The sequence below is a fragment of the Epinephelus lanceolatus genome, chromosome 9, assembly GCF_041903045.1.
Source record: "Epinephelus lanceolatus isolate andai-2023 chromosome 9, ASM4190304v1, whole genome shotgun sequence".
NCBI classification, from domain to species: Eukaryota; Metazoa; Chordata; class Actinopteri; order Perciformes; family Serranidae; genus Epinephelus; species Epinephelus lanceolatus.
The window spans coordinates 14,818,776-14,838,817 of NC_135742.1; the positions used below are offsets into that span (position 1 = coordinate 14,818,776).

A 20,042-nucleotide genomic window follows, 5' to 3' on the forward strand; every position below is an offset into this window, starting at 1 on the left:
TTGTGGTTAGAGGGCTGGCGGAGGAGGTGTTATCAAAACATCAGGAGGACTTTAGCAACCACACGTCTTGGTCTAAAATATGTGATGTGTTATGGAGGCGAATAAAGGCTGGTGGGTGGTTTGGCGAGGTGTGGCGGGGACCCAGGCCTGAAGCCGTCTGTGGTTGGCGCGGTAACAACTAAGCATGGGAAGAGTCCAGCGACCAGCCTTGTGTGTCTAGCATGTCTCTCTCACCCCTTAACGAGAATGGCATGCAGTGCGCCCCACACACCCCCTTCCCTCACTGTACTGAACCACACTGTGTCCCACCGTGCACCCCCCATCCAGCTTCAAAGCGGCAAATAACAACAACAACTGAAGGGGGGAGAAGATGAATGAGGATGAATGAATGTGCCCCTTCCATCCCCCCCTTTGCCCGTACACCCCCTCCACCTCCCCTGCTCCCCTCTACCCTTCCTTCCATCCCTGATAGACTGCCTTCCTGCATGCCCTTCTCCGCTCCCACCCTCTGCTTATGCCTGGTTTTGCAGGCCTGTGTTATGACTGTGGCCGGTGTGTATTACACACATATCTGTTAGCGCCACTCCTCCGTCGGGACGCCCATATAAAGGACTGTCATTTCCAAAGGTCAGGAGTGAGCCCTGCACACAAGTGTTGTCCCGACACTTGGTCTGGAAAAATAAAAACGGCCTGCTTGCCCGTCCGTGTCCTGTGTCTGTCTGTCTACGGTGACTATGACTCCCAGAGGCAAGTGTCTCGGATGTCCTTTCCCTTTTCTCCTCCTCCTCTCTTCTTTCCTTTGGTAGCTCCCCTGTTGTTGGGAAATCAAGATGCCCAGCATGTTTAAATTGGCAGCCGAGGAGGAAGCGGTGGTTTGTTTTTTGGTGCGCCTGCCCAGCTATTGGAAATGCCTGGAGGTAAATGTGATACTGCAGTTTTTAACAGGCATTATTACACTCATTAGCACCATCACTGGGCAGAGTGCAAACAGTTCAAACATATCAGTTGATGTGTAACCTACCTTTCAAGAGGAAGTGCGCCGCAACACAGGCGTGCTGAGCAAGGACACGACCCTCTGCAGTAGATTTTATTGTAAGTGCACAGAGTTTGTGTGTGTCTGAGGCTCATGTAAAACAAAGCGTACTTAGGAACTGCACTAGCTGTGAGAAGCCTGCATATTATCTACATCTACATCTTGGCAACAGATTTCTGTTAGCCATAGCTTCCAGATGAACACACCTTTTTTTTTATTTGTGCCAAAGTACGAAATGTGGGCAAGATGCAGGCCGAGTTCAGGTGACTCAGTCATCTAGCTCTTACTCCCTATAAACCAGAGTGCTATAATTATTTTTTTTCACACTGTCTCGTAGGAATTTTTGGTGAACTCCCAGAGTGGATTATTTTCAACAAGATGATGATCTGATGCGTGGTTTCCACACATTAAACACCCCCCAAGTTATGTGTATGCTTATTGTGCCTGCCTCACTGTTGGAGTTTTCAGTCATGATGCTGATAAGAGAAGTTAATCACTGATGATCACTGATAAACCATGTTCTCAGTACTTAAGTAAAATGTTTCCTTCAAAGTACCTTTGCAGCTCAGCATTTTTCCAAACTTTTTGACATAACACACACACACTGCATATTCTGTCTGTTTGCTCTGGCACTCAAAACACTTTCATATTGTTTTCTTATGTCTGCAGAATTAGTTCAAATGGAAATTTCATATGACTTGTATTTTTGGAGACGATTTGTGACAAGTCGCTAAAGTGTCCAGGATTTGAATGTTAAATGGTGCCAAATGAGCACCTTGTTACTGTATTTCTGTGAAATGTCATCGTTGTAGGAGTTCAACAATTTATCAGTTGCACATCGCCGTTCACTGATGGGTGTGGCCGATGTTTTTCCGTTGTGTCACATCTATTTTGTGCAGAATAAAAGCAGGGCTTGAAACTAACAGCATCCCGTCATCCTGAAGACAACAGAAAGCCTGTTTGGGATGAACAGAAATCTTCTCCGTAACGCCATTGGGGGGAAGGATGCTGTAAAGTCACTATTGATGCATCAGGGGATGCACCCTATTGTTTCCCTTATAATGCTGCATTGTGAGAAAAAAAATCCTTGATGACATTGGCAGGAGGAGAGCTAGTCAACTTTAACTTTTGGCAGCAAGTGGCTGGAACTAACTACTGATGGAGGTTCATCGAGTTATTTATACAGACTATGATTGAGTTGAATTATGGCACCTTCAGTCTCTCTTTGCTAAAATTGAGTAATGAGCAACAATCTTGTAAAATGTAGAGTTTGGCGAGAAACTTGACGAGATACAGCTGTCTGAAAGAGAAATTTATTGACGTTCTCACAACAATATAAAATAGATATTAGAGCGGTAATTATGATGAATTAATGACTTTTAAACAGTTATTTTTTTAAGATAAAGACACAGAAAGAACAATGAATAAAAACAAAGACAAAATAGGGCTTCCAGTAGGTTAGTGGTGAGAGCAGCCATCCATGTACAAAGGAAAAGTCCTTGCTGTAGTGGCCACAGGTTCGATTCCAGCCTGCGCCCCTTTGCTGCATGTTTCCTCTCTTGCCCCTCCACGCTTCAGTCTGTCCTGTCAAATAAAGACAAAAAGCCAAAAGAATAATCTAAAAAAAAATCAACAACAACAAAAAAACATCAGTATTGGCTATCAGCCAAATTATTGTTTAACATCGAATCAGTATCGGCCCAGAATTTCACAATCGGTGCGTCCCCCGTTGTAAATAAACTCATCTACCAAAACAGTTGTGTAATAAGTGTGGGATTTGTTAACTTTGGATAATGTTCGCCAAACATCTGGATAAACAAATACCATGTAATGGCCCTAATGATCCCAAAATACCACTAACCCTTTCTGGGCAAGACATTGGATTAATTATGTGGTTGTCCTGAGTATTCCAGTCACAGCTTTAGTTGATGCTGCACACCTGTTTCGGTATCTTAGCACTAAGCAGAAACAGCATTTGTTCTGTTTCTATTAGTATTTATACATGTTCCTAGGCAGAACATCAAAATACACCTGCAGCACATCATTCTTGCAGAATAGGCAGCGAATATCAAAATACCCAGCAGGAGTATTTGTAGGCCAAATGCTGCACGTATCCTTTGACGACCCCAATGTTTAGTAGCTATTTCACAACTGAAGCAGGGAGAAAACCACACCATAGAAACTGGAAGCTTGTTGGGGTACCTCAATTTGGAACATGCTGTCACGCCACTGCCCATTTTCCTATCCTGCGGTGTCTCGACAGTAGCCAGAGAGTACGAGAGTGAAACACGAACTAGTCTGCTGCGGTGGTAGCGGCTTCCCTCTTACCCACATTTATTACCTCTAAAAATACAAAGTGGTTTTCTAAAAAGAGCCTGGCTCCTGTTCTGTCCAACTACGTCAGGTGAATGTGCAACATGATGGGTTGTGTTCTGGCTTATTGATAAAACCGTTTTCTTTGGAAATATTCAACTTTAACTGAACCCCTCAGTTTGTCTTGGCTGAACCATGCGCCTTGATCTTTTTCCATTTATGTACAGTCCAAATATCCTTAAATATATGCCATGTGTTAACAGTATGTAAATCAACAGACGGTCACTTGAGGTCAGCCGGCTCCATGGTGATGATGGTTTGGTTGCATGTGGTATGACTTTGAAGGAAAACGTTGGAGAAAAAGGGACTGCTGTAATTATTTTCCTTTCATATCACTGATGTCCTTCTTACTCCCTCATCATTCACATCAAGCTAAATGCTATTAAGTTCAACATCTGTAGAGTTATGGGGCTGCCCCCTTGACCTATCCTCACACAAGTACTGGTAGACCAGCAGTGATGCCTTCTTGAGCTTCTGTTCTTGTGTGCTTCAGCTCTGGTCCGCTGCCAGGAGGCCCAGTTATGTCACCCATTAAATGTCTTGACGTCTTTTTCAAACTGGAGGCCTGTGGGGGCTGTTTTTTCTTCCCTACTGTCACGTATCTTTTAAGGAGACATTCATCTGAAAAAACGCAGCGTGGCTATGCCTTCAGTGATATTTATATCCGGCAGTGTTTCTCATTTACATATAGCCTAGCTAATCAGCTTTCACAACATCAGTGAGGTAATGTCTCGGAAGGTCTTTCAGGGAGGCACAATTAAAACATGTCCAATCCTATAAGAGGCAGCCAATCAATAAAGTCTAGGAATGGCAGACTTTTTATGGAGAGTGTTTTGGCAAGGAGTTGTAAGGTTTTATTTGTTTCTCTTTTTTTAATGCTCAGGTGGCCTCATAGTAGCAGTTAAATAGTAGCTTGAATAAACAAGGAAGTGAAGCTGATAAGCCCTTCAGAGGCACATGTTTTTCTATGCGACAGTACATGTGAGAATATTTTTATAACTCCGTCACTTCCAGCTTGTCTGAACACACTGTAAATCACTCAAACAACATTTAGGGAACTGTTGACTGTGTATGTTGAATTCAACTTCCAGTTTTAATCTCAGCTGTTCGTCTGGATGCCTCACAGAGATTTATGGAGGTAGTCATCATAGGACGGTCTCATTTGAGCTCTCAGTCTCAGTGACACAGCACACAGACTCGCAGATCATTGAGTGTGTGGTTGACAGGGGAGGGGCATGTCTCGAGGTAAGCAAAGGCCTCTGGACATATTTATTTTTCTCCTGTGAGCCTTTTGACCAAACTCTCCTCGTCAATCTTGTGCTGTCAAGGAGGGCCAGAGGTGGGAGCTCCCATCTCTCTCTGTCTCACAGGGGCCACTGTGTGCATAGGGAACCCAGGGTCAGGCCCAGGATGCTGCTTTGGTAGCTGTTGTGAAATCTGCACTGTACATGGAGAGAGAGGTGGTGGGAGTTGTCCTGTCTGTCAGCTCCCACATAGCGAGGCAGCAACCTTCTGATAATTTTACAAGCGGGTGAATAAATAACAATCCTCTAACTCATAGCAACTTCATAGCTACACAAGTTCTTTCAACTCAACCCCGTGCATCCTCTGAAAGATCAGCTGTCAGCGCAGAGGATTGACAGCTATTCTCCCTCTGCTGCAATCTTTTACATGTAGCTTCAGGGCAGGTAGGCGGGGGGTGGAGGTGACAAGGTAAGAAGAGGGTAAGCAGGAGAATAGAGTGACCTCATCAGACCAAGTTTTTACATGTGTTCCCCCATCTGACGCGCGTGTGTTTCTGATCTTACCGTTTTTCTGGAAGAGGAGAATGTTTCCTGTTTGAGCAGACTGGCGGGTTCACCTAGGAGTCGGGGGGGTCGGGTTGCTCAGCCGACGTCTGGTTCTGTTGAAGCAGATTCCCCACATCTCCATCAAACGGCAGCTCTGTTTTGGCACGGCTCTGAAAACTGACCCTGGTGGTCACTGATGTCTGGGGGTATGCGAAAGAATCGAGGCTGCCGCTCTTTGCTGCTCTCTTGTTCCCCTCCTGTTTGAAAGATGGTTGTATCTCATAGAAACCAACGCTAGTCTGGGAAAATGTCATCGTTCATTTTGCTTCATTCAAGACAAGAGGTCTCTTGTCTTGTACCAGACCTAAATCTTGACCATGTGCCAAAAGATACTTGAATGTTGACACAGAATGTTTGTTTACCCTCTCATTTGTTTACATCTGCTTATCCCAGCTGAAGTACAAGTTTTAATGACACGCCCAAGCACACCTGGTGAATGTGCGCACGGATGTGCCGCAGTTTGTGTACACTTGTGTGTGTTTTCCTCCCTGTCAGAGTCTTTGATTGAACAGAGTAGCAGTGTGTTGCAAAGGGTCATCCCCTGACAAGAGCAGTGAGCAATCTTGTGTTGGATGTTCTTCCACCTGAAATGTGATATAGTGGATGGAAGTGTGTGTATGTGTTCGTGTGCATGTGCGTGCGTGTGTGTGTGTGTGTCTGCCCTGCCTTGTCCAGACTGGTTCCTGTCTTGCTAATAAAAGAGATCTCTTTTTAGTTTTGGATACCGATCTCCCCACACAAGTTTAAAGATCTCATTCACGGTTCACACTGCATTTGCCCCTTAATGTCTCACAGCAGGCCCTCAGTCTCAGGCCGTGATTCATGGAGTGACAGGTCTGTCTCTGGCCGCCACAAGGGCCCAGTCAGACTGGGTCCACACACAGACACTGTAGACAAAAACATGTTGCACCAGTGCCCAGATGCATGCGTCTATACACTCACTCAATTCCCTTTCACATATTCTTGTCGTGTAGACTTTTACTCTATATGACATGATTTCATTAAATCATAAAAGTAAAACATCTTGTGGCTTTTATTCTTTGTCATTGCTTTTTAAATTCTCTCTGGTTGGACATGGCTAAACATTTTGCTCCTCTTGCATCAACTGACAATCTGGAAGCGTTTCATAGGCCAGATTTTTTGACATGTCGTAGGGTTTCCTGCTTCATCATTTGAAGACAGCTGTGATGCACATGAGTGTCTTCTTGTAAAGACACAAGAGTGAATTCCATTTCACTTTAAAAGGACAGCTCACCTCAAAATAAAAAATCCAAGTTTTTCCTCTTGCCTGTGGTGCGGTCTAGATTGTTTTGGTGTGAGTTGCCGAGTGTTGGAAATACACGCGACAGAAATGTCTGCCTTCTCTCGAATATAATAGAACTAGATGGCACTCGGCTTGTGGTGCTGAAAGCTCAACAGTTGTGGGTTGTTTTTTGTTTTTTTTTCCTCAGATTTCCTGACCCATTTACTCAAGATAATTCACAGACTTGTTTTGAGTAGTTTCATGTAGGAAATATCTTCTTTCTACCAAACTACACCTGCCAACTGCGTCATTGCGCAGAAGCGTGCATCTACTGCTAGATGAGCATAAACCTCTTGTCTATGAGTAGATGTACGCTTCTTTCTGCATGGTGATGTGACTGAAAAAAAAAGACCTACATGAAACTGCTCACAACAAGGTCTGTGGATTATCTTGAGTAACCGGATCATGATTTCTGGGAAGAGACATTGATGTGAGTTTTTCAAATGTATTTGAACAACAGCACTTTGGGCACCACAAGCCGAGTGCCATCTAGTTCCATTATATTGAAGAGAAGGCAGACATCTCTACAGCCGATATCTCCAACACTCTGCAACTTACACCAAACAATCAAGATTTATAAATAGCACTACAGGATAATAAAATATGTCTTTGTGGGGTGAACTGTCTCTTTAAGGACAGAACTCCATCTGCACCAGCTGCATTTGATCTGTTTTCCAATTAACAGTTATTGTTTTGTTTGTTTTGTTTAGTGTTTCCGGGCACTGTGCTGTAAAGGACCCCCGCCGCCGAGACCAGAGTATGATGTGGTGTGCATCGGCCTGACAGGTGCTGGAAAGACCAGCCTGCTCTCACGCCTTTGCAGTGAGGGCAGCGAAGGCATCGTTGCCACAACAGGTATGTGCACTTAACATATCGATCGGAGGGAAAGAGAGCGTTAAATCCATATGCCTAAATAGAAGCACGCACTCTCCACTGATGTACCGATCTTCCTTTCCTCATGTGTTCTTGCAAGCTTCCCAAGCGTCTCAAGTGCTTTCATGTTTCAAGAACATGTTGTCCTCCGGATTAGAATCATCAGATACATAATACTATCCAGGTATTACAGCTCTCCAATAGGGGGAAGCATGTCTTCAGTATGTCTTCCAAAGTCCCAGCGCTCATGCCAGAAATGCTCTGCTGTATCTCACCAGCCAATACTCCGCTTCTTTCTTGTAGTCAAGTGGGAGGCTGGTGTTAAGTATGTCCAGAAGAGGAGGCTTTAGGGTTAGTACATCATTCTCTTGGTAGTCAACGCTCTGCTTTCCATATACGCAATGCAATCCCTCAAGGACTCTGACATTCCTTTTTCCTCCCCTGGCTTTGTCAGCAGTCAGCTTTGAGCTGTTGCAGAAGTCCCATTTTAGATTTAGTCATTGTGCACTTTCACCAGTAGAAGCTAAATATAAAGTAATTCCCAAATGTGCAGCCTGTAACTGTTAGTGTGTATGTCTCTGTGGCAGGGGGTGGTTTAGGGGAGTTTACACCTGTCTGTGTCTGCCGCTGAGTAGGCCTTAATAGATAAAATATGGCGATTAGTTACCTTAGCACGGGAATTATTTTAGCGCACTTCTCTGAAATGAGATTTAGCTGTCAGCACAGTCTGACTCTGCCAACATCTACAGAGGGACGATCATGATGAACAATGAGTTGGAAGTCTCTCTGCGGTTCCCCCCCCCCACTTCTTACTTCATGATTTTGCACTGTCGTAATGTGCTTAAAAACCACATTTAGCAGTTAATTCAGATGTTTAGAAAATCATAATCAGTTGTCTGACCCATCTCTCCTCCTGTTTGTGAATGTTTCCAGGAAAGGAATTCCCACCAAGACAATTTAGCATAATTTGAGCGGCATTAAATCTCTTCCTTCAGTGGGTTTCTTTACTATTTCCCACTGTATGCAACCGCAGAAACAAACCACATAATACATGGTAGCACTTTAGACATTAGCTTCGTCCTCCTCTAACTCCAACGTAGAACAAAACACTTTTCTGTTTAGCTTTTCTTGTTTTTCTGTTTTGCTAACCCGGACCACACAAAGTGTTATTTTCTTTCGTTTGTACAACACAAATATGTTGTCAGTCCTCTGTGTGTTCACCAGCTGGTGGTTTGGAAAAGGTACACCAAATATCCTGAGGGAAACTGAAAGATAAAGTGGATTTTTTCTTTAAAGTCAGATTTCTTTTAGACATATTCTCACTATTGAAAAGCAATCCAGCCAACATTCCTAAAAGTTGATTCTCATCGCTCCTGACATGTGCTGTCCACACACACATAAACACAATTTCTTTGTCATCACAATGATGGGTTTTCATTTTTCTGCCCGCAGGTTTCAGCATCAAAGCAGTGCCATTTCCAAATGCCATCTTGAACGTAAAAGAACTTGGAGGTAAGAAAAACATGCCTGTAAAGCCTGTGATGCTTTCAGAATTGAATTTGACAATTTTGTCACATGAATCCCACAGTGTGAATCTGTGAGTTAGGTGAAATTAAGTGAAATAAAGTGATCCAGTCATGACATTTTCATGTGGTCTTGTGGTCAAAGCAAGACTAGCTGAAGCCCAACACTAACATACTAACTAAAACTGCAACAGCAACCTTTTTAAATCTACAATGAGATATTTATTTGAAAGCAAAGGAAAGTAGAAAACATTGAGTTGCTGTTTCTTTGCAGCTTATCGTATGAGGATATATACAGGATGTTTACTATGGTTAGGATTAGAGTTGGACTCATTTTACATAATGAAATCAATATTTAGATTAATCATTAATCAATAAAGTGATCGTACAAGCAGTGTTTGTCATAGTGTGTGAGCAGGCAAGCCAGCACAGCCAAAAATGCCACTGTGAATGCCAGCCAGAGAGAGGTTGATGTCGACAAAAGCAAGGCAAGAAGTATGGCGTGCGACTGAACACACTACACAGAGCGGCCTCACGTCTGCTCGTCACAGCTCTGCCCAAGTGCCTCATAACTGAACCAAATCCGGTCATCTGCGACTAAATTAGTTTGAGAGAAAATGCCTGGGCCTAGATGTTTGACAGCAGCAACTTTTTGACTTCATTATTGTATGACTTGATACGATCCATTTCATTAGTTTGTTTACAGCCCATCGTCACACTGTTTCCTTTATCGCAGTATGTGGGTGGTGTGTTTTGATCCTCTATTAGTAAAGTGACTGTTTTTCTCAAAATCTAAATTACCCGAATGCGCAGATTGTTAAAAACATGTTTGTCTTTATACATTATAAAACTGATATTATCTCATTAGCTGTTTACACAGATATGTGTGTAGGCCAAGGACGCAAAAGCATGTTTGTTTTTACCTCCAGTAGCATCACACCTTTCGGTCACAGACTGACATTTGTGTACAGACATCAGACCTGTTAGTGTTTTTTGAAGTGGCTGTACAATCTGCACGCTGTTATTCCTGGAAATGTACAGCAGTCTAGGAGGCTGTTTAATAAGCACAGATGAGGGATCTTGAGGTGGAGATACGTAAACAGAACAAATGTGACGGAAGGCTTCCTGTCCTTAAAGGGTGAGGGATAAATCAGTGCCCCTTAGTGACACAAGAAAATATATTGTTTTGCTGAGAGTTAAAATAATTTATGTTGTTTTCAGCGTTGTATTGGCAGATGACAGGTGCAGCGCATGTTTTGAAAGCTCACCCATCCTAGCCTCCTGAAAAGATGAAAAACATAGACGCACAGACACAGACACTAACACACACACACTCAAAGAGGCACCGGGGGACCACCAACGAGGGTGCTACCAAATTTGGACAGAGCGCATTAGGGGGTTTTCAAAAGAGGGTTTTCTGGATTGGTTCAAAGCCAGTCTGGTGGGACATTATTGTGGTTGGAAAAACACTGGTCCCATGGATGACACTTTTGATTTAGATAAGTTAGTATAGGCTGCCACCACAGTAAAGGATGATGAAATCTGCTCTCTTTTTCTTTTTGCCCCCCCCCCCCGCTTGGACCCTTACTCCCCTGCTCCCTTTCTTGTAAATACACACAGCACAAGGATTTGAGCGATTTATGGTGCCATCCGTTATGGATGAGCTGGACAGGGTAAAAACAAACACATGATGTTTTGACTGACTACTTTTTTATTTGTAGCACAGTATCGGATTTAAGTTTGTGTCTGAGGTGAAATGTTGATATGCAACTCTTTTGTTTGGCTGGATGAAGGCGCACTCATCTCGTTCCAAATGTACATGACGTAAATGAGGAGTCGGGAGAGTTGGTGCTCTTGCATAATGTTCCACCGATCAGTTTTCATAACAAAACTTTTAGATCGTCCTCTGATTAAAGCAGCTCCCTTTCTGCACTGTTTGTAACTTACTCAACTCTTCTCATTTCTGACAGAATTCTTTTTTCCTCCCCTTTCCCTTATGGCTTTAAAGCAAGCAAACATGCCTGGTTTAGTCCTATGTTATTTTGCACTGCACCAATGATGCAGAAAAATGATACAAGATGTGACGCACGGCCATCAGTATTCCTAACCCTAAAAAACTTGTTTTACACAATACCTTTGTGGCTTGTTCTCTTCACTTGGCCTTGACTAAGAAGCAAGAAAAGAAGCGCTTGTTGAGAAGAAGCGTGAAGAAGTGAAGCACTTCCAATGTATTTCCTTCCTCTCCCACTGGAAAGCCCATTGAATGTCAATGAGGTATTCTCCCTTTTATAGTAAGAAATGTAAAGCAAGACTAACTTACGCAGGTGACTTTAAGTGTCGGAGGTCGGAAACACACATGCTTCATAAATTAACTATTTGTCAGTATTGCTGCTTTTAATAGAGCAAGTAGAGCAGTTAAATACATGAAATCCTTCCCCACAAAGCCCAAGACGTCGTTTTTATATGCAGTTATTCTATCCTTGCTGTTTGCTTGGCAGGGCAAGCCTGATAGTTGCTCAATTCGTTTCATCTGGGAGATGAAGGTGGTTTGAGTTGAGCAGGAAAAGGGCACATGGGAAACAAGTGTGTGTTAGGGTCAGCACCTTTGGCACGCAGAAGAATCTTGCATACAGCAAAGAGCAGAGAGTGACCCGAACATGGCACTGGGAGTTTTTCTTAGGAGCCAGGTTTCAAGCATGTTGCAAGCTTTAAACTAAGGGGGCTTCAGTCAGGGCTGATCACTAAACCCAGGGTGCTGAAAGCAGCATTTGCCGATACTGATTAGGGGGTCTACTTATAGCATGGGATTTATCATGTTGCATTATTTATTCATGAAACTGTTCTTAATAACATCGTGTATCAAGTATTAGAATAAAGAGATGAGAAAGTATTGTATTGAAAGGCAGAATTTGCAACATATTCCACTTCCTCTCTAAGACCCTATTTACACCTTGCATTAAAATGTGTTTTGGGTAATCAGATGCAATCAGATAGTGATTGACCATATGAAAGTACAGGTGTAAATGCACCTAAAACCCATTGAGGATGGACTCTGAACAGACCGGCCAAACCACCTCGGGGTTCGTTGGGGACACAGTGGCCCTCTTTCACAAAACAAATTTGATAGAAAACTGGGCGTACACTCATTTTCACGCAAATCACAGCATTTGTGATAGTGATTAAATCTCACATCAGGTCTCAACTTGTGTGAGTTGCGTGGACTTGCGGTGCAGCAGTTGGAGAATTGTTACTAGACCATATTCCTACTGGTATGTAAGTATTTGCAGCTTGCATTGTATAAGCTTTTATATGAATATTGTAACAATATCAATGTAATATTAGAAATGGGCTAATATTATATGTATGCTATAGGTCAGAACATATCATGCATGCATAAATTAAATATTCCTATCTCAAGTTTGATTGTCCACTGCAACACTGCTGACCACAGCAGTAATTTCTTTCCATACTGTGGTTTTCAGACTTCCTTTGGTGACACATTCCAGGGTGTCAAATAGAACCAGTCAGTTAAATTGGACCTGGGTAGTTAGCGTTTCAATTCCTAGCTTAGAGAGGTTTCTCTTCTTGGCCATATTACGCCTCTCCATTTTGTTAACTCAAGGGGTGAGGCCTCTAGATATTTAAAAGATGATCGTTTTCAGCTGCCACATTTGTCAGCTCCCTGTCATTCCAATGCTGTGATTGGTGGGATAAGAAGGTTTCATGAATCACAGCTATTCGTAAATGATTCCTGCACTCAGACCTGCTCTGGTTGGTTTGTTAAATTGATCAACGAGGACCATCCTGACCACATTCAAGCGAAGATGAAGTGAAGTGAAAATGCAATTGGATTTTCAATTCACCTTCAACAAGTACATGGGCAGAAATAAGTAATTGCATGTGACTGTTCCAAACCAAACCGGCAAGATGGCAGCCATTTGCAAGTTAGCAAGCTACACTACTAGCAAGCAAACAGCAGAAAGTTTATGGATATTCAGTGAAAGTATACAAGCGAAACTTGGCAATTGCGGACTGTGGAGACAGGTTAAAGCATATTTAGATACTATCTGGACGTGAGACACGTGTTAATGCAAGATATAAATGGGGTCTCAGAGACACAGCCTAAATCACAGCAGCCTATGCTTGTTTGTTGGAAGCAGTTTAGAGTTTAAATGTAACTTTCTGTGGAATAGATTACATAAAATTAAGAAAATATATGAGATTAAAAGCTAAATGAGCACAACAGACCAAGTTAGAACAAATTATACTTTGACAAGTAGTGCTAGTTTTGTCAGCATTTTTTCAGGTCAACTTTTATTTGACAAAATGTCTGGGCATTTAAGTCTTATCCAAGTCTAATAGATTAGACTAAAATGCCCAAATTGTTTAGTTTTGGTCAATGAGATTGCTGATATTTTAGTCTTCCTTAGTCACCAGATTATACTGAACATTTCATTCAATCTCGTCTAGCCAAAACCAATAGCTTTGTTATTTTAGTCAGACTTACAAGATTTTATCTTAGCGTTATCTGGTGGAAAACACAGGCTGAGTCATTACTTGCCCCACTACAGTTTCACGTCTGCATCCTCCAGCATATAACCGACATTTGCAACTCCAATATGCTCTTCTCTCTCATTCTCTCTCTCACTCACACGAAAACACACACACTCATATTTGCCAACTAGGCTATAATATTTCGTCTGCATTCAAGCTGCACATAGAGAAATTGTCTGTTTTGCATCAACTGATTGTCTCTTAAGATCGGCTTTCTTAAAGAACACTGATCAAACTGTGATTATCATCCACTAACAATCGATGACCGATCAATTGGAGCGCCCTCACTTTGAACCCATGGAAGTGTAGTTGACTGTAACTTATATGGTTGCTAAGCCTTGTAATGCATTTTTAACTCTCCCTGCCTCGATAGCACTGCTCCAGATTCTCATAAGCGCAAGCTGTCCTTTTAAACCAGAGGCACAAAGCAGCTTATGTGCAGGTAACCCTGATGTATGGTGCTTGCAATGATTCAGACCAGGCTATACGTTTGTCTCACTCATGCATTTGTAATTGAGGTCCCTGCTCTCTTGTTTTCATTTGTTCTCTTTCTTTATCTTCACCTCTGGTTTCCGTTTTTGTTTTCTTCCTCTCCCATCGCCTCTTCTCTCCACCATTTGTGCTTTCTCTGTCTCTCGTTTTGTCTCTCTTTCAGTCTTCATTCCCGTCAGGCTCTCCTTGCTTATTGATTTGAACACATTGTCTGGCTGTGATAAAGCACACTGCCTCCCAGTCATTATCCAGCAGGACTTCTCTGTCTGTCTTATCATTTAGTGTGTTTACATGCTTGTAAATGGCCTAGTTATTGTCAGCTTTCTGCAGTGCCCTGATTTCTTTGATATAATGTAGGTGAGGAATCTAGTTCCTTTAACTGACGTAAAGGATTAAGAAAAACGCGTTGAATACAGCTAGATTCTTCCTGAAGAAGCTTGATTTCCTAACAGGGTTTCCACATCTGTGCATTTCATTTTAAACAGGGAAAGTATCGTGGTGACAGCAATGTGGCAGGATGAAAGAACAAAATAATTAAACCCAAAGTCCAGCTGAAGCTTAATCTGAAACAAATAAGTCTAAATAAATCAGCTTCCACAGCTGAACAGCAGACTGTTTTAAAAAAATCAGACACGTGCACGCTAAAAGACAAACTGTGTGGTCTGTCACTACAGTCTGTCCTCTCTCTGAGCCACGAGTTAAAAAAAAACGCTGCAGTGTCACCTCTCACTAGTGCATGAACGATATGCCAACCTTGGTTTAGAAATATGGTAGAGGTTAGTAGAGATATAAAAGTGGAAAAATCATTTTATACTCTAGCCACTGTGCACTCTGGCACAGCAAGGCAGTATCACCTGTATGGCACCTTGTATTACTAAGTAATTTAAAAATTTAATCCAGAATCAAATAGATATTCAGAGAGAATTTTCATTTTAAGATTGCCAGCATGAAGAGATGAAATCCCCATTCATTTAAACAGTGGGGCAGCAAAATTGGGCATTGGCATTGTAAAACGAAAGCTCTTTGTACTCATCTGAATAAAGCGTAATAAAGCCTATTCAGTAAGTCGACATTGAGAATTTTGCATCTGGCGATCTTTCATCTGGCAGGCATTTGGTACCCAGCTGGTGCCAGGTACAGGGATTAGGTGGGAAGGGCACCTCCGGGGACACAGAGAGGAATCTATTAAGTGCGTGCATGAGTGTGTGCGTATACGTCTGGACAGTGACATGACGTCAAGTCTAGACGGGCCATTTCACAGTGTGCATTCATGCCACGCATTGACAGCTGATGAAGAAGTGGTCGTAATAATCACCACTCGTTGCTGTTGAGGGTTTTGATTTGAAGTAGAAATGTGCATATGCCATGTTCTTGATTAAACAGTATTTGTCACCAGGCTCTCTAATACATTTTCTATGTTCCAGTAATCAGACAATTTATATGAAAAGATTTGCTTCAATGAGTGTTCGGCATATGCGATGTGTGTTAATGTGAAAGATGTGTTTAAACTTGAACTTGTCACTGCAGTTCATGGCACATATATAGAGTCCATCTTATCCATTCTTAGTCCTTCACATACACATACAGAAAATATCAGGGACGATGAGCAAGATGCAGGAACATCACAGAACATTTATCCATTGTCTGTGACCACCAACAGGCAAAGGAAGTATGTGAGCACGTCCCAGAGCAAAACCACTACATCGTAGCTAGACCCAATGTGGTTCTTATTACTATCAAATAGGACCACAGTGTGTGTTACTTTGCCCAACCGGGAAGCTTTTCCTTTGCATTGGAGGATATTTGACCAAAAATGAAATGATTTGTAAATTGTCATTTGGGTTTGAAGCAGACGCCGACAGTCGCAGACTGTTCTGATTTTGAGTTCTGAGGACCAACGTGTAACCGATCTCTATTGGAGGCCTCATTCAAGGATATTACCCTGTTTGATGTTGGGTTTTTTGTTGATAGTGGGTGAACAGTGCATCATAGATACTATAAGGGACAGCCCATTAATGTCTTGAAAGGGCATTAGCCAAACCAAGTCTTGAAGTTCAAATTTCTAAGCAAGTATTTTAGCAATGAATTTGCAAACTGCTACGTGAAATGTGCAATAACATTGAGGACATGTACATGTGCTCTTGATATTATATGGGCACAGCAGCCTACGTGTGGGTCCTGTAACGTGGAATATAAATAGAAAGATTGTGATGATTAATCACTGCAATTTCAACCAGTCACATTACTTGTCCATAACCACAAACAGCTGTGCCAGTCCCAGTGGCACATTATGAAAATAGCTCACCCAAAGGAAAGCAGGGGTCCTGGGTGGCAAAGAGCGAAAACCAAATTACAACTTATCGATCTCAGATCTTAAGAGGTGGAACATTTCTGTAAACCAGATTTTTTGATTATGTGCATAACTGAGAGGGATTGATGTGTGTTTGAGACCAGGCCTCACACAGGAACTGTTTACTTAAAAACAGACACTGCTGAGACTGCAGGTTGATGAGTGTATCAACAGCTGAAGTGTTTTCCACCTCACTCCAGCTCCAGCCCCAGGTCACTCCTCAGTGAAGTAAGCAAACTTTATTACAAGAGGCCTCCCTCACTCCCAGCGCTCCCTCCCATCACCGTATTGTAGCTGTTTTGTTCAGAGAAAAAAAAAAACAGTCTGTTTTTCGTTAGGGAGACTTCAAAGAGGGTTGCTTTCAGTGTTTCAACTTTCAAGAGTGAAAAAAAAAGACATGATTAGCAACATGTTTGCATTTCGTTCAAGGTAAAAGCTGGCAAAAAGCATGAGCGATGGGAGGCAGACATGTATGAGAAAGTGTGGTTGAAGCTGACGGTGAATCTGAAACCATACCTGCATCGATACCCAACAACAAAAGAACAAGCCTCAACAGTAGCCTAATTTAGACCAAATGGAAATATAGGGTAGCAAGTTTCAACTATGTTGACCCATTTTTGACATGTAGACCATCACAGGCTGTTTGAATTTGGAGATGAGCTCAGGAACACGAGCCATTAAACACATTGAAAGGAAATCTGAATTAAGAAGACTGTCTGCTTTTGATTTTTACAATGTAATTGCTTGCATGTGTTTTACTGGCAATTGTCTCAAAGTTTTGTTTATTAATTCGTAGTTACACTGTGCTAAAGAAAAAAGAAACCTGATCACTCAAACACCATTGCCTCTTGTGTTTGCGTAACCAGTGGACGTCTGCTTTTCCCATTTTCCCCTCTTCCTGCATTATTGGCATCATGACTTCCAGAGAATCTTTAAATTTTACTATTCTCTGTTGACAACATGTTTTCAGCCTCAGTTTTTCTCTCCAACCCCACGATCCCTCAACAAAATCAGACTTTGGCTAAATAGAGATAATCAAATACACAACAAAGACTAGATAGATTTGCAATACACCAATTTGAACATAAACATACCCATTTTATAAAGTGTATTTGTGTCATTTATTAGACTTTGTAAGATGAAACATGAGGCAGTTTTCTGATAATATTGTGTGGTAAGTAAGGTGCCATACTGTGCTTGCTTCTCAATTTTAGCATTTCATCATTTTAGCAAAGTCTTAAAAATTTTACGGCTGAAAATAACAATTATTTTTATTATAGATTCATTTACAGATCTTTATTTTCAATGAATTGACTAATTATTTTGCCCATAAAATGGTGAAACTGCCTGGTAAATTTCCGAAGGCCGAAGAGCCAAGAGCCATAAAATGAACAATGTGCTGTAACATCAGACAAATCTTTACATTTTAAAAACTGGACCTAAGTAATATTTGTCATTTTAATTGAAAAATTACTACAATAATCAAAGTAGTTGCTGAATAAAATTGTCAGTCCGTTCATCAGCTAATCATGTTACCCCTAAAAACCATAGCTAGAGGCTTTACTCATCATGACCTGCCGAGCATAAAGCTGTGTGAAACTTTTCTGTCTGACAACACACCAGAAAAGAATTACAAGAAATATTTAATGGACAGGGAAAGTGGCTGCATCAGTAATGACTGGTAGCTCTGGTAAGCATTTCACATTACAGTGGTCTGTAGCAGTCAGCCATGCAAATGCAATGAATCATCAAATGCCTGTGAAACATATACAGTCATTAAGATGCAGGTCTCCCAGATCTCAAACCATGCATACACATTAAGCATTCATATGGTGTACATTGAATAAGTAATTAAGTTCCTTGTTATAGCTTGTCTTCATTTGCTACAGGCGGTTGAAAAAGTCTCACTTGGTGTTGAGTGAGTGAGTGAGAGAGGGAGGGAGGGATGGGTGGGCTGGGCGAGGTGTTTTCCTCAGATCAGATTTCTATCCATTTGATCCCAGAGAGGGTTGCTTTCTGTCGTCACACACTGACATCATGCACTTGTTTTTTTCCACAGTGTAACATTGTTGGAATCATACAGAAACCGTGAGTAACATGTGACTAACATGTTGTCTTATGTAGAAAATATATCTGCAGTGTTCAAGTCATACTGAAACACATTTGTTTTTCTTGTGCATTTTTAGTCTGCTTCTATATTCTATTGTATCTATGTGTTAGGATATTTTCAGGAAAGCTGTGGTAAAGTTTAAAAGGATAACTTATTAATAATCTTGTCCAAACACTGGTGATAAACAGAAAGTTTTAGGCGTATTCACTCAAAACTGAGGCAAAAATACCCCATAGCTGATGCACCATTTTGCAAAACTTTAACAACACAAACAGGGATTAAATCTATCACAGGAAAGCAAAAGACATTGATTTCTTTGGCCAGGGGTAGCCTCAGTAGACAATTATGTAATGCAGCCACAAGATATGTTTTATGATATTTTGTCCTGACTGGAAATTGTTGCTCTCTTGCCATTAATAACACGATAGCTTGTTTTGTTGCTCTCTGCACCTACACATTAGACCAACAGCTAAATGCATCAAGTCCAGGCACAGGGAGGGATGTTGATGGCTATTCTGGGAAATGCTAAATGTGACTTAAGTTAGAAGCAGACACGAAACATTTAGGGAACACGGATACAAAGAAAATATTTAATTGCAAATCCAGTCGCAGACTCGGACTTCAGGAGCATCCAACCAAACATGCCACAAGATTGGACCTTACTGTGTGATACTTTAAATGAGTTGAGTACAAAGAGTTAAGTTAGTTCATGATTCAGTGAGGTGTTTGATTTTGCCAGAGCCATTCATTGTTTCATTTATACAGTCAAAACCCATACAGTGAGTGAATGAGGCAATAAGGCTCCCAACTGATGAGTCAGTCTTTGACAGGGTCACTAAGAGACATGACTGCCATTGACATGCTATTTTTACCTCTCGTGCTGCACTGTGGACTTATGGCTTATTTGGTTTCAGTGAAATCTAAAAGTTTAAACCTGTTTTAATGTTTTTAAATAATTGATTAAATTACAAGCTATATATAGAGATGCATAAAAGTGTTAAAGAGCAGAAAAGTAGAAAGAGAGAAAAAGGAGCAAAGGCATGAGGTCTTGCTCATGGTGCACTTATTTGATTAATGATATGTAGTAAGACTGCCAGCATCCCCCCCAAGAATCATGATGTCATGTTTGGAAATCCTCCTGTCAGGCCAATAGGTGGCAGAAGTTGCCAACGAGACCCAATAAGATGTGACGGACATTCCACCATTTCCAGGCAAAGATGAGAGAAACTTCCTAGTCAATCTCTCAAGTGCCACTTTGTCTGATAGCTTTCCACTCCAGTGAGAGGTGTGAGTAGAAAGAGTGGGGGAGGAAAGAAGGAAGGGAGGGAGGGACGGGAGGGAGAGCACGAGGGGAGGGAGGTAAATGTCACTGAGAGCACTTCGTGATGTTTAAACATTTGCCAGCCTCACAGTTCGTCACTTCTTGGCACTTATCTTACTATGAGCAACAATAACAAAACAACAGTTCACAAGTTTGCAAAGGAAGTAACCTCACCAGACGGAGGAGGATAATTTTAACCAGAGAAAGTACAACCTCGTTAAAAGCAAATGCATGTACTTGCGTATGCAATGTGATAGGAC

General features: G+C 41.7%; 1 protein-coding gene across 2 annotated transcripts in view; it reads left to right on the plus strand.

Annotated features, from left to right (window-relative positions):
• Positions 1 to 20,042, plus strand: part of LOC117252498 (ADP-ribosylation factor-like protein 15) — a 130,218-nt gene that overhangs the window by 40,147 nt on the left and 70,029 nt on the right. For both annotated transcript variants that reach the window (XM_033619463.2, XM_033619462.2), the window contains exons 2-3: positions 7,270 to 7,414; positions 8,885 to 8,944. In XM_033619463.2, coding sequence (XP_033475354.1) covers positions 7,270 to 7,414; positions 8,885 to 8,944 — 205 coding nt within the window. The remainder of the gene's footprint in view (positions 1 to 7,269; positions 7,415 to 8,884; positions 8,945 to 20,042) is intronic.